A 12,867-nucleotide genomic window follows, 5' to 3' on the forward strand; every position below is an offset into this window, starting at 1 on the left:
GATGCTCGTTGGTAAACATGAAGCTGGCCGGGCAGGTAAAGCAGCGGCTCTGCCGGTGCAATCTGCTCGCAATATCGGCCTCCTATCCTCGAGGCGCCGGATCTCAAAGCAATCTCCGCGTCTTGTGGCACTCTACGCAACATCCCGAGGTAGCTCTCAACGATGCTGAGATATGTATTTCCAGCTTGTAACTTCACGGCTCAATCCACAATCCGGACCTCCTTAGCCACAGCATTGCAGAGCACGACCTTCACCCCAGCCCCGGTGAGTACGTGAATCCACAGCCGCTGGGTATCGCTCAGCCGGTCGTTCGCGCTCTTGACCTCTGCGAACATGACCTCCTTCTCCGGCTTCGTCCGCCAGAGTATCAGATCCGGCAAGCCCCCGCCGCGCTGCCGGTACTCCTGCGCCATGACCTTGCACAAAGCCGCCAGCGCGCTGCCGTCGAAACAGTCCACCAGCTCCACGAGGTCCTCAACGTCGTAGTCCCAGTTAAGCCCAATGACACATGTCCGCCTCTCACGCTCCCGGTCGTCGACCTCGCGGATGATGCGCTCCGCTTCGCCGTTTGCAATGTCCATCAGCCGGTGGTTGATCTCGGAGGCGCGAGTCGGGTAGAAGGAGTCGGTATGCAGGTCCAGTGGACAGGTCTGGTACGCCGTCTGGAAGACATTTGGTATATACAAGAACAAAATGTCGTAAAACAGGTACGCGAAGAGGGTGCGGACGATGCCGCCCTCGGCATGGAAGCCTTTATACCCCTGGCTGCGGTACGAGCTGAGGCACATTTCCTCGACGCTGCACTCGCCGCCGTCTTCCAGCTCGTCAACCCAGATCGTTTTGGTGCTGGCTTGCCGGCCGTTCCTGCCCTGGGGGTCTTCCTTCTTGATTTGTATGCCTTCCACCGTGTGCTCGACGGGCTTTTGAAGACGAACATGGCCGAAGTCGTGTTGAAGTCGGCGTGGTATACGCAGCTGCTTCTCCAGCTTGATGAGGCGTTTCTGCAAATCGTAGTGGTATATTAAGTGGCAGTCATTGTCTTGGAGACCTGCTTCGCAAGTCGCGGCGGCGATGCGCTTCCAGTGCTTTTTCTGTATATCCGGGTCCGCTGAGACTGGGTTGCCGTCGAGAGCATGCATGTAGTGCTCCTCCAGAAGAGCCTTCCGCTGGTACCAGCTGCCTCGTCTCGCCGGATGAAATAGATGTTGACCTAGGAGCTCAGTGAGAAGAGAGTGCTCGCGTTCATGATCCTTCAGCTTTCCAAACACATAGGCAGCTTTGTGAACGATGCGAGTGTAGGAGTGAACAGGGGTAAACCTTCTCAGGTATGCGCCTTCACCCTCTTCATAGACCCGTGCCTCCTTCTCCTGCTCTTCGCTCAGTAGCATCTTCCATCGCGGATACACACGCTCGAAGATGTCAACAATCTTGCGAAACCCTGCCTCTCCAGGCGGTCCGTTGAATTCCAAAACGGAGTCAACGTCAGCCTCCACGCGGATCGCGGCCTCGAATTCGAGTACGTGCCTACGGGAGGCAAATATGTTGGTACTTCGGCAGACAATGTACTCGGGATAGTTCCGCCTGGCGATTCTGGCGAGGATGATTGCCGTCAAAGACTTCTCTGTCCACTCTGCCGACCGATAGAAAACAAGGTGGACCCTCTCGAAGAGTTTGTAAGTCAGAGGTGAAAGCCTAATACAAGGACCAGTGATGGCTCTGATCTTTTCCAAAAAGTGCCCCGTCTGGTTCGAGTCCTGCCTGCTGAGATGTGGCGGGGTGTCCCGTCCATCTCCCATGAGACCTCTGGCGTTTGGTGACTCTCCACTAGCAGACCTCTGAAGCCCGTGTGCGAAGAGGCCCGTCTGCTGATAACCGGTGCGGCACAGCGCCTTGATGAGATCTGCTTTGTTGCGCCCCTGAAATCTGGCCTCCTTGGCCAGGTCTTTGAGCTCGTCCAGACTTAGCAGCGATGCAGCTTCTTCAATGGTCGTGATGTGCTCTTCGGACGCATCCGCAAAAGTGAAGGTGTCGTTGAGACTGAACTCTTCAAGATCGACACCCTCGACCGGGTTGCCATCTGGCGAAACATCGACTTCTGGCAAGTCTCTGACCTCCTGGAGAGACTCGATGGCTGTCTCTGGATCTGATATGTCACTGTAATATCCCAGCCGGTCTTGACGATGCCACGCAGACGTCTTCCGCAGGAACAAACGAACATAGCTGCGCTCACTGTCAGTACCTCCCAAACATCGTCGAACGAGGCATACCCACAGATACTGCGCTTCATAGTCGAGCTGTTTCCACTGCTCGAAGACATGAGCCTCCTTCGCATCAAACAAGTGCGCCTCGTCCGCCAAGACGGTATCCAACGCAAGGTTAAAAGCGTCCACATAGATGGAGCTCTTGCCCCTCACCCACTTCCTCTCCGTCCCAGCATCCTTTTCTTCCTCGTCAGGCACACTGACCTGAGAGCTCCTCATCAATTCGTACTCCTCAATCGCCTCCTTGTCCACCTGCACCGGCGGCAGCGCACTTTCAATCGCAGTCTGGCGCACGTGGCGATCCTTCTCGTCTTCAGCGTCAGAGACATCGTTGACGGTGATCCCAGAGGTGTCAGCCTCGTCTTCGTCGTCCTCGTCATCGCTGTCCGCAATCTCGACCTTGACCTTCTTTGCGGGGCGTTCACCCAGTGGCGACGGCCGTGTGGGCGACCTCGACGGCGGCTGTGGTCGAGGCCGCGGCAGCCGCTGTACGAACGCATCCATTATGCGGCGCAGACAGGCTCAACATTGTCAGACAGAACGCAACACCAAAGAAGCGTAGGGTTCTTGGGTGGTGTGGCCGAGTTATGTCATTCGCGATGTGGCGTTCGCGGGGATGAAAGAGGGAGACGCGCTGGGAAACAGGCAGCCGCAGGGGGTAAAGTGCGATTCCCGACGCGACGTCAGGTGACCCCGCGTAAATGACCCCCCAGGGGCAGGTACTGTTGAATCTTGCTGTAATCCACTGCATCATAGCCTAGCCTGGGGTACAAGATCTCGATGCTCTCGCCGTAGTCAATTGAAGCAAAAACCTTGGAATCAACTTTGAATTGCATCAATTGGGTTCACCGTCCCATATTTCAGAGTACCTGCAGCGATCCGAAGCTTGCTCTTGCCTCGGCGCATACCCCAACTTCCCCTCCATAAAGCTCTCCATCTTCCTCGCGCATCTAGAATCGCCAGGACCCGTCGCATTCACTCAGCAACCCAGCGCAGGTGTCCCGCTTAATCCTCACCCAATCCACCCAGACCAAATAGCCGACAACCTCTCTCATCGTCTCCCGTTGCATCTTCCTTCCTTCCTCCGCAATGTCAAACCCACCACCGACGGAACCCACCCCTCAACCACCCGCGCCCGCCGCCCTCGCTGCTCCTCCTGCTCCTCCTTCGACCACAGAACCCACGATGCCTCCCGCAGCCGACCCCAGCGCGAACCCAGACGCCGCCTCCACGGTGGACGCTCCCATGGCCGACGCCCCCGACGTCGCTTCCGTATGTCACCCACCACCACCTGCTCCTTCCACGTTCACTCACACTAACCACTCTGCAGTCCCCGGCGCCTGTCCCTCAAGCCGCCCCGAGCCCGGCTCCCGCAGCGCCTCCGCGCACCGGAACCCCCAGCCGTAACCTCAACAACGGCGATGCCAGCTCACGCGCCGGCTCCGTTCACCCTGACACCAATTCGCTCAACCTCCCGAACGCGGCCACGCCTCACGGCGACAGCGCCCGAATGTACATCAACTCCACCGTCACGGCGGCGTTGCTCGAGGGAATGAAGAAGATCGGTAGAGACCAGTAAGTTTGCTCTACCCAGACGTTTCATCCGTCATGGGAATACGGTCCTAGATGCTGACATGTTTTCGTGCGCTAGGCCCGCGAACCCTCTTAAGGTCTTGGGCGAGTTCCTCATCCAAAAGTCCCGCGAGCGCGGCGAGCCTGAGTCGAGTTGAATGCGTTTTCCATATACGTGGGACGAAAGACATCATGTGATATTGGGCACATAAATACGGGAGACTTTGCTCGCATGGGAGGCAGAGGACACCCCCAACGATTGGCCACCAGCATATCAGTCAGTGGCTTTTAAGGTCTAGCCAGGCGTTCAGGAGGCACAAAAGAAGTTTTTCTAAGGGTCGAACCATTGAGGTTTGATGCCGCTTTAGATTCATGGACAGCACTTTAATGATACCACACGTTCTCATCATAAAACTTTTGATTTAAATCATCATGGCAGGCCCAGGCATATCATTGAAAACACGTTCGACGCTGATCAACCGTCTCATGTTTGCTTTGTGTCTACTCCTTCTCAAGTTGACAGTTGTGGATGGTGGGGGGTGTAAAACTTTTCTGTTTTTCATTCATCCTCGGCTGACGCCATGTAAACCGACGTGCCTAAGTCCAGAGAGCTGTTTGTGCATCGGAGCTCTAAATGCAATTACCCCCCAACTCCATGACCAGATTCCACCCCCATGCATTGCACACGCACGCGTACATTCGCGGCGGCGCTTTTTTGGTTCATTGTCTCATGTTCGCATCATACGAACAGGAGGAACACGACCTTCCAATCCATTTTTGTTTTTCCCCTCAAACACGCAAGACGACGACGACTGATGTCAGACGACGGTCTACGCTTAGGCGACAATGGTGGAGGCGGTGGCGGACTCGTATCTCCAGGTGGGGGGGAGGACACCGACGGTCTTGTAGTAGCGGGCGAGACGGTGAATACGGGACTCGATGAGAATCAGGCGGAACTTGGAGTCCTTGTCCTTGCGGTTGCGCTCGAGGTGCTTGCGGACGGCAACGGCCTGTGGTTCGCGAGACAAGTTAATCAACCCGTTTCCCCCAGACATTCCACGGCAAATTCTTCCCAAGCCTATAAACCGTAGGTTGGAGATGGGGAGCAACGTACCTTCTTGATGAGCATGTACAGGTCCTCAGGGATATCGGGGGCAAGGCCTGTTCATCATCTCTCTGTCAGCCTAGACCATACAGAGGCGCATAATTATGCGGTAAAAGAGACGAAGACGGGATTTGACGAAGTGTGTGTGCTCCATTCCACGTCTCGCTCACGGACTAATTGATGTCGTGCGTGTTTTCAAGGAAAACATGTTCGCATCGCCGCTTTGGGTTGTTCACTCGTATGGGGTCGTACCGTTGGACTTGAGGATACGCAGAATGCGGTTACCTGAGATTTCAACGTCAGCAAAGTCTTCCCCCAAATCTGTTCGAATCGAACCAAAAACATACCGGTGACGACGCGGACCTGGGCAACGCCGTGGGAGTCACGGAGAATGACACCGATCTGGGAGGGGGTGGCACCCTTCTTGGCCAGCTTGCAGATCTGGTCGACGACCTGCTCGGGGGTGGTCTTGAGCCACGAGGGGGGGTTGCGCGAGTAGGGGATCGCGGAGGAGGAGATACCCTTTCCCTTGGAGTGAAGACGGCCCATCTTGACGGTTTGGTGAGGTGGTTGTTTGGCGGCTGGTTAAGGGGTCAGTCGGTCGGTCGGTCGCTGGTCGGATTTGAGCAAAGGGAAAAAAGTTCGCGATCCAGATCTTGGAGGTTGAGCGCTGCCGTACGGGGCGGGTGGTGGATGGTGGATTGTGCGGCCGGGAAATCGTCGCTTAATTAGGGCAGCTGTGCCTTCCGCCGGTCACGTCGCTCCTGCCCGCCAGCTGGTGCAGTGTCTGCTCGGCCTGGGAAAATTTTCGGCTGAAGGACCCGCCAGTGTGGGGTCCGCGGTGGATACGTGCAGATTCAATGTGGCCCGTGCTCCAGTTTGCTTACCTCAAGCTCCGCGAGCTTGAGATTTTTCTTTCCGCCTCTTCAACTTCATCTCTTGGATGAACCAACAGCATCTGCAGCACGCTGCAGTCCGCGACGTCGTATTGCTATCAGCTTCTCCAGGTAAGAATTTTCCTCTGTCACTTCAACACCATTCACCCTCTCCATGAAATGATGATCCACACCTTTATTTTACTTTTTCTGGTACCTCTTATTTTAAAGCCTTCGGGCTTGATGAATGAACTGGACTTCTGAATCTTCACCCCAACCTCGATATCATGTTTGAAAACCTTGCCCTGGACGCCAAGCTAACATGGTTATGAAGACAGTCACTTCCGTCGACATTCTCAGTTCGATTGCAGACGCGTCAAGTGGCGCGTCCCAGTCGGGTAATGCGGCAGTATGCATGGATGGATTGTTTAAGGACAGCAGATAGCAAATTGACCATGGTTCAAATCATTCTCCCTAACTCCTCTGTTGATACGCGTTGTGTGCACGCTGCCCGGTGACGTCCTCTGGCCACATCGACTCGCATAGCTTGAAGGCGTGTCTGAGTGTCCCTTGAACGGGGGCACTCGCCAATTTGAGACTTCCCGTGGACGGTTTTCCCCCGGCATTACTTGAAAAAGCCTACTTGCAACTTTTGCAACTTATTGAATGCCCCATGCCCTGCTCGACGGTGCGACCGTGTGCCGCGAAAATATGATACAGCAGTTTGGTTGGTTACAAGGCAGTCGAAAAATGAACAGCCTGAAATTTTCTTCCGTCCGGATGTGCCATCCCCAGTATTGACTCCTCCTATCTCCATATTGTCCAACATGATGGCAATTACCAAGCACCGACCTCAAAGTTTTCCTAGAGAAGAACACTGTTAGCCACATGCTCGTGATTCATTGCGGTAAAGGGCAGCTTACCTCGGGGAAGTAGGTCGTGACGACAGTTCGATCCGCAAACTTGCGTCCTGCAAGCGCCTGCAAGGCCTTCTTGGCCACCTCTTTCGATTCGAACCTAACGAAAATTTTGCCAACGCCAGCAGATTGTCTGCTGCCTCCCACGGGTCTGGGAATCTTGACGTCAAGGACCTTACCAAACTTGGTGCATTCCTCTTCGACATCTTCCTTGATTTCTATGCAAAGTTAGTGCTTGTAAGACCAACCGCGTTAGTGCTTCTTACCCTCGTAGTCGTCATTGTCCATCAGCTCTTCCGGAGTGACCATGTTGAGCAGCTGCAGGACACGTGTTTCCTCAGAGTCTGTTGAAGTTGTCCCAGCAAGCATGGACATGGCAGCCACGCCCATCTCGACTCCCGCAACCTGAGTGACTCCAACGCTCGCCTTCTGGACCCTCAGCTTCTTGTCTCCAAGATCCATGCCATTAAGTCCTTGGATCGCCACGTCCGTCGCAGAGGGCTCGACGTATTCGCAGAAAGCGATACCGCGAGACTCTTCCGTACTCTTGTCTCTGACGAGGACAAACGCCTTTAGCTCGCCAAAGCTAACCAACAGCTCTGTAACCTGCTCGTCCGAAAGGTAAGGAGGCATGTTCGCGATGCTGATCTTGTTCGGCGTATCGATCACAATGTTTGAAACAACACCCGGCTCGTACGGCACGTCGTCGACGACAGCAGGAACGATGTAGTCCTTGGGGCGACGAATGACCAGGCCGTTGCTACCAGCGGCGCCATTCGTGGCATCGTCAGCTTCCATCGTAATCCCATCTAAAGCTAATGCCACCGTGGCCTCTGAAGCGTTTCTAAACTCAACGACTGCGAAGGAGTGATCCTTGGAAAGCTGGCAGCTAGTGCAGGGATCCGTGCTCTCGATCACGTTCAGGCCGTTAAGCTGCAGGTTGAAGAAGCCGACAATGCTGTCCTCCGTCGCAGAAGGGGGGAGGTTATTGATGAGAAGTCGCTTGGCCTGGCGCGAGTTGCTTGGCTTGAGCGCTGCACTGTTGACCTGACCACCTGGCTGGTTCATGATGGCCTGGAGCTTGCTAGGGTCCATGGGCTGCTGGCGAGGAGCACCGGGAAGTGGGAACATGCCTGACAGCTTGGCTTGTTCAGCAGTGACATTCTCATAACCGGGGGGTTTGATGTCCCACTGAGTCAACCGTCGCTTGCGCTCCAAGACCGACGTGACGTTGGTCAGGTCAGGCGTCGGCTCCCGCTTCTTGGGGGGTGGTGTCGCGCTGCGTTGGCGATCGCCGCGGCGGCCCATACCACCGTCATCGTGTTGCTGTTGTTGCTGTCTGTCGCCTCGTCCGCCTCGGCGTCGGTCGTCATAGGGGTCGCGGTCTCTGCGTCGGTGATCATCGTCGTCTCTTCTGGCATCGCGTCGGGAAGAGCCACGGTCGCGATCCCATTCCCTATCGCCGCGTCTATCGCGTCCAGAGTATCGGTCCTCGCGCTCGCGCTCGCGGTGGCTGCGGCTAGTAGCATAGCTGTCCTCGTCGTCGCGACGTCTGGAGCTTCGGTCGTAGGGCGAACGGGAGCGTCTGCGGTCGCGATGTCTGTCTCTGTCACCACCACGTCGATCATCACGATCTCTCTGCGGTCATTTCATTAGGCAGTGTCAACCAGAAAGGAGATGGTGCAGCTCTTACCGGGTAGTCGCGAGATCCCTTTCCCCGTCCGTCTTCAAAGGAGGCTGATGTTAGGAACACGAGAACAAAGCAGTCGAACGCGTCGGTCGCCAATGGTACTTACCGCGAGAGTAGCCATCGCCGTTCATGTTTGCGACGTCGCGTGGCGTGACAAGGATGCTATTAGATGATGGAGAGTCAAAACTGGAAGAGGTGATTGACGATGGAGTTGAAGACTCCCGGATGAGGCGAAGGCGCAGGCGTCTTGTCCACCGGCGCGAGGCTGGAACTTTTTTCCCTGAGAGGTCGAGTTCTGAAACTGGCATCTGATTGGCTGGAAGCTTTGCGGAGAGTGGATCAGTCCGAACCTCTGGGCCCGCCCAAGGTGCTTCCTTCCACGCCAAGCACGCTTCTGGTTAGCTTCGAATTAGTCATCAAGAAGAGGAAACAACACCACGAATTGTCTCGTGATGGTCTTCTGCTCTGGCTTACTTCTTATCTAAGCCTCTGAGGACCCTTAGTGAGAACGTCCCGAAAGACAACAGACTCACTTCCGACACATTGGTTCCTCTGCACAGAGAACCAACAATAAGAATCATTCAACTTTCTGATTGACAACAGCATGCCTACCGCAGATGGAGAAATGAGCAGGCAGCAAATGCAACAGCACTAATTGCTCCTGGTGGTTTCTACGATCTCTCACTGGAGAAAGCTTCTACTCGATATTCTACTCGAGATAAATATGTCTCTAGTGGTCTGGAGACCACCCCTCATTATGCAAAGGAAATAGTCTCGCTCGACTGAGCCGTTTCTCAGAGGCTCCGTGTGAGCAGCTGCGCTCGTCGTACTCTGGCTTGCTGTTTTCTTCGATTTGCGCTTCATTCATTCTAGTCCATTCCATAATTGGGTGACTAAGTACCTGCCCTCTTTGGAAACATTGAATGCCTCTACATAATCGGAATCCCGTCGAGCCATTACACGATGAGCTTGGTCCGTGCAAAATGCAGTCTCAATCCCGGACCACCAGGGGCAAAGCCGAATCCTTTGGCTCTTCCCCTCATGCAACTCACGTTCGCCATGCTTCAAAGGCCGGTGCCAGGCGAAGTCCGGCGCATACCTGGTGACTGTCCGATCAGGGCTCTCTCCAAGACTTACACGTAGATGGCGGCGATCTCGGCCTGAAGTGCTTCCCCTCAGACTTGACGCCTTGGTAGACTTGTTACAACCTGTTGAATCAAACGTCTCTCGCATCTTCAATTTTTCCACCGATTCAATATCTCTCCTGTCGTCTTCAAGTAGCTTCGACCAGAAGCAGAGGGTGACGGACGAATGCAGTCAGCAATCTCAAACAAAGTTTACGACCGTTCGTTGATGTGGGTTACTGCTCCCCCCAGTGCCGAGTCCCGGCACCGCCCAGCTGGGCCCAGCTCAGCCGACCTGGGGACACTGCGCAAGTCCAGACGACTGAGGGAAAGGTTTACTGTTCCAAGGGAGAGGGACTATTCGCTTGTCTAAATATTGTCTCATTCTCAGCCCTGAGGGGTCCCCGCCAAACATTGCCCATTCCTCGGCGCTAGTGCGACACCAGGAAGAATGACAATGCTCTAGCGTCTATATTGTCCGAACCCTCAGCGGAACGTCAGATCTTTCCCCAATGTTTGCCCTGTTCTCCGCCGTCTCTGGCCGTTGGGGATGGTTCCATGTACCGAATAATGAGGCATCTCTGGGTCGACAATATGATGCAGGTCTCTTCTTGATGTTGACTTCAATCTTAATCATCATGATAAATGTCTTTTTGCTACTATATTGCCTTTCTCGGGCTGCACTGACAACACTCATGACTGTTCGGTGGGCTAAATCTAGTCAACGACTTCAGGGTCCATCGAGAATCTGAGAGCCATGTCGCGGCCGGACAACAACCACAAACTAGGGGTAGGCGCAAGGTCTAATCTCAGGACGGCTATCATCACTTTGAAAGAGCTTCTTCAAGCATAAGCGAGTCGCAGAGCACTGTTCATCAAAACATCCTACCGACAGAACCTCGGCTGCCTTGGAGAAACTTCGTTTGTATCCGAGAAAGTAATTCAGCCCTGTTGCGGTTAATTTTCAGATATGCCAAGCTTTCGAAAGACGACAAGCTGAAGGGGCTTGTCGTCCAATCTCTAGATCCTTCAAGTTTTTGCTAAGGACGGGTACATCCTACTCCGCAAACTGTTCTGTTCAGGCATACTGATGAGGTCTATCGATACCGATAAACAGTTTGAGCTCTTGCCACCTTTTGCTGTCCGGAGCGATTTCTGGCGATTCGACGTCCCATTGCCCGGTCAAAACGGAGTAGTCTAAGAGTCAACGGCTGGGATGTGCAAGATGCCATTGACTCCAATCGTCAATGTAGCTTCAGAGTAAGTGTACAACCTCGATCAACCTTTGTCATTGCCAGGATTTCGTCAGCGTAATCCTGGCATCTAGTTCCCTACATCCAGCATGAGACTGGACTCGCGTATGGCCCTCCAAACAAAGACTTCGCCAGAACGCCACTGTCGCCCGTGATGGACATTTCTGCATAGTTCCATGAACTTTCTTTCTGCCAGCCGACCTGCCAAGGAGGCGATCCAGCTGCATTCTCTCCCCTTGACCCAGCTGCTCCTCCTGCATACGGAAGGGGAACACCACATGGTCGAAGAGCGTCAGCTGCATGGCATCGCCCAGGCGGTCACAGCCCTCCCGCACTCCATGTCGGGGGTCGGGTCCCAGCCCCCGTCGCTATGCCCGGGACATGCGCCAGCCGCGACATCGCCAGCAGCGAATAAGTATTCCTCCACGCCCGCCCAGTGTTCCTCCAGCGCCTCTCCCGTCCCTTCCAGCTCTTCGCCGGGTTCCACTCGCAGCAACTCGTTTCGTACGACATCCGCAAATAAGCAAGTCGATTTGTGTTGTTGCTCGCCATGGTATCGACTTACATCTTGGGCATCGCTGCCTTGGCGGTGCTAGCCGGAGCCCAGTCGACGACGTCAACGGACCCGATTACGCCGACGCCATTTTATAGTACGATCACGACGACTCGGACAAGAGCCGCGACAGTGAAAGCCACGGGGGCGGCCGAGACTCACACTGTCGCTGTTGGTGCTGTATGTGCAGCGTATATTACATGATCTCGCGCAGCTCTGACTAACCTGTGAAAGTCTGGGTACTCATTCTCACCGTCAAAAGTGACAGCCAACGTCGGTGACACGATAGGTCAGTTGTGAGAACTCACTCATGCTGTGAGAAACAGCAACTAACACACCCCAGAATGGATTTTCTACCCCGATGGACACTCAGTCATCCGCTCGGAGTTCGGTTACCCTTGCACGCCTTATGAATATATCGACATTGGTCGACAGGGCTTCTACAGCGGCCCTGAACCTGTCAAGGCTATCACGAACGATGTAAGTGCCGTCATCTTGAGTCTCGGTACATCTCTGACAGCCAACCAGATGCCAAGATTCAGAGTCCGCGTCAACGACACCGACCCCATCTTCTTCTACTGCGGCGCCCCAGGCTCATGCTACAAGGAGAAGATGATCGGCGTCATCAACGAGGTAAGCCGCGTCCATCTACCTAAACCGCCACGTCTAACATCACGCCTCCCTAGAACTCAACCCAAACCCTCGACAAGCAACTCGAAGCGGCCCTCCCCCTAACAACCCAGATCCTCCCCGGCGAGCCCTTCCCAACCGAGTCCGACGCCTCCCGCAACGACCACCACCACCTCAGCGGCGGCGCCATCGCCGGCATCGTCATCGGCTGCGCCGCCTTCCTCATCCTCGGCGGCCTCCTCGTCTACCTCTGCGGGCGCCGCGGCGGTCTCAAGCGCGCCTACCGGCAGCCCCCGCAGTCAGGCCAGGCAGGAGAGGTAGAGGCCTCGTACCCGCCCGTGACGGAGGTAAACTACAGCGCGCAGCCCAAGAGCCCCGCGACGCAAGGGTGGCGGAACAGCCATTACAGCGAGCTCAGCGGGACGTACCGCGACCAGCCCACGCCCATCGGCGGGTTCCCCGGCGCCAGCCCCCCGATGAGCCCCCAGCCGCATTCCATGCAGGCCTACTAGTGAGTCCAATCCGAATCGATGGTGCTGAGAGAGAGGATGGATGTTGGAAGAAAAGATGTTGGGTGTTGACAGCAACTGACCGAACACTACCACAGCGACCCCCGCATTTCGTCAATAGCGCCGAGTATCGCCGTCGAGGCCCCGGACAACCAAGCCGCGGCCCCACCACCGGCTGCCGCGCCGGAGGCTGCGCCCGTCGAGCTTCCGGCGTCCGCTGACCCGGGTAACTCCCCGCTCCCCGCGTACAAGCCGCGGTTCTCGTTTGCGGGGCAGGAAGCTGACTATCGGCCAAGTAAGGAACAATCTTAGGGTATAAGGGGGAACGGAGGGCTGTGAGGTTTTGGACACTGCCCCTTGGCTCTGTCTAGTTAGAGA

At 55.4% G+C, this 12,867-nt stretch overlaps 5 protein-coding genes across 5 annotated transcripts; 2 read left to right on the top strand and 3 right to left on the bottom strand.

Moving 5' to 3' along the window:
* Positions 1–200: 200 nt before the first annotated feature.
* CGCS363_v000916 (Fanconi-associated nuclease 1-like protein) lies at positions 201–2,765 on the bottom strand (the record flags this gene model as incomplete). Its single annotated transcript, XM_036632765.1, has 2 exons — positions 201–2,220; positions 2,272–2,765. The coding sequence occupies 2 exons, from the start codon at positions 2,763–2,765 to the stop codon at positions 201–203; spliced, it is 2,514 nt and encodes an 837-aa protein (XP_036501142.1).
* Positions 2,766–3,350: 585 nt separating this feature from the next.
* sdc1 (Set1 complex component sdc1) lies at positions 3,351–3,991 on the top strand (the record flags this gene model as incomplete). Its single annotated transcript, XM_036632766.1, has 3 exons — positions 3,351–3,533; positions 3,592–3,836; positions 3,913–3,991. 3 exons carry the CDS (start codon positions 3,351–3,353, stop codon positions 3,989–3,991), a joined length of 507 nt encoding a protein of 168 aa, XP_036501143.1.
* A 678-nt stretch (positions 3,992–4,669) lies between these two features.
* On the bottom strand, positions 4,670–5,487 carry RPS13 (40S ribosomal protein S13; the record flags this gene model as incomplete). The annotated part of the gene is made up of 4 exons (XM_036632767.1): positions 4,670–4,843; positions 4,948–4,994; positions 5,191–5,223; positions 5,286–5,487. The coding sequence occupies 4 exons, from the start codon at positions 5,485–5,487 to the stop codon at positions 4,670–4,672; spliced, it is 456 nt and encodes a 151-aa protein (XP_036501148.1).
* A 1,163-nt stretch (positions 5,488–6,650) lies between these two features.
* Positions 6,651–8,551, bottom strand: U2af50 (Splicing factor U2AF 50 kDa subunit; the record flags this gene model as incomplete). The annotated part of the gene is made up of 5 exons (XM_036632768.1): positions 6,651–6,677; positions 6,737–6,948; positions 6,997–8,368; positions 8,424–8,467; positions 8,527–8,551. 5 exons carry the CDS (start codon positions 8,549–8,551, stop codon positions 6,651–6,653), a joined length of 1,680 nt encoding a protein of 559 aa, XP_036501149.1.
* A 2,796-nt stretch (positions 8,552–11,347) lies between these two features.
* On the top strand, positions 11,348–12,801 carry CGCS363_v000920 (putative GPI-anchored cupredoxin; the record flags this gene model as incomplete). Its single annotated transcript, XM_036632769.1, has 6 exons — positions 11,348–11,530; positions 11,585–11,639; positions 11,694–11,830; positions 11,879–11,983; positions 12,037–12,491; positions 12,588–12,801. 6 exons carry the CDS (start codon positions 11,348–11,350, stop codon positions 12,799–12,801), a joined length of 1,149 nt encoding a protein of 382 aa, XP_036502153.1.
* Positions 12,802–12,867: the final 66 nt, after the last annotated feature.

The sequence above is a fragment of the Colletotrichum siamense genome (genome assembly GCF_013390195.1).
Source record: "Colletotrichum siamense strain Cg363 chromosome Unknown KSG_Cg363_contig01, whole genome shotgun sequence".
Lineage (NCBI taxonomy): Eukaryota > Fungi > Ascomycota > Sordariomycetes > Glomerellales > Glomerellaceae > Colletotrichum > Colletotrichum siamense.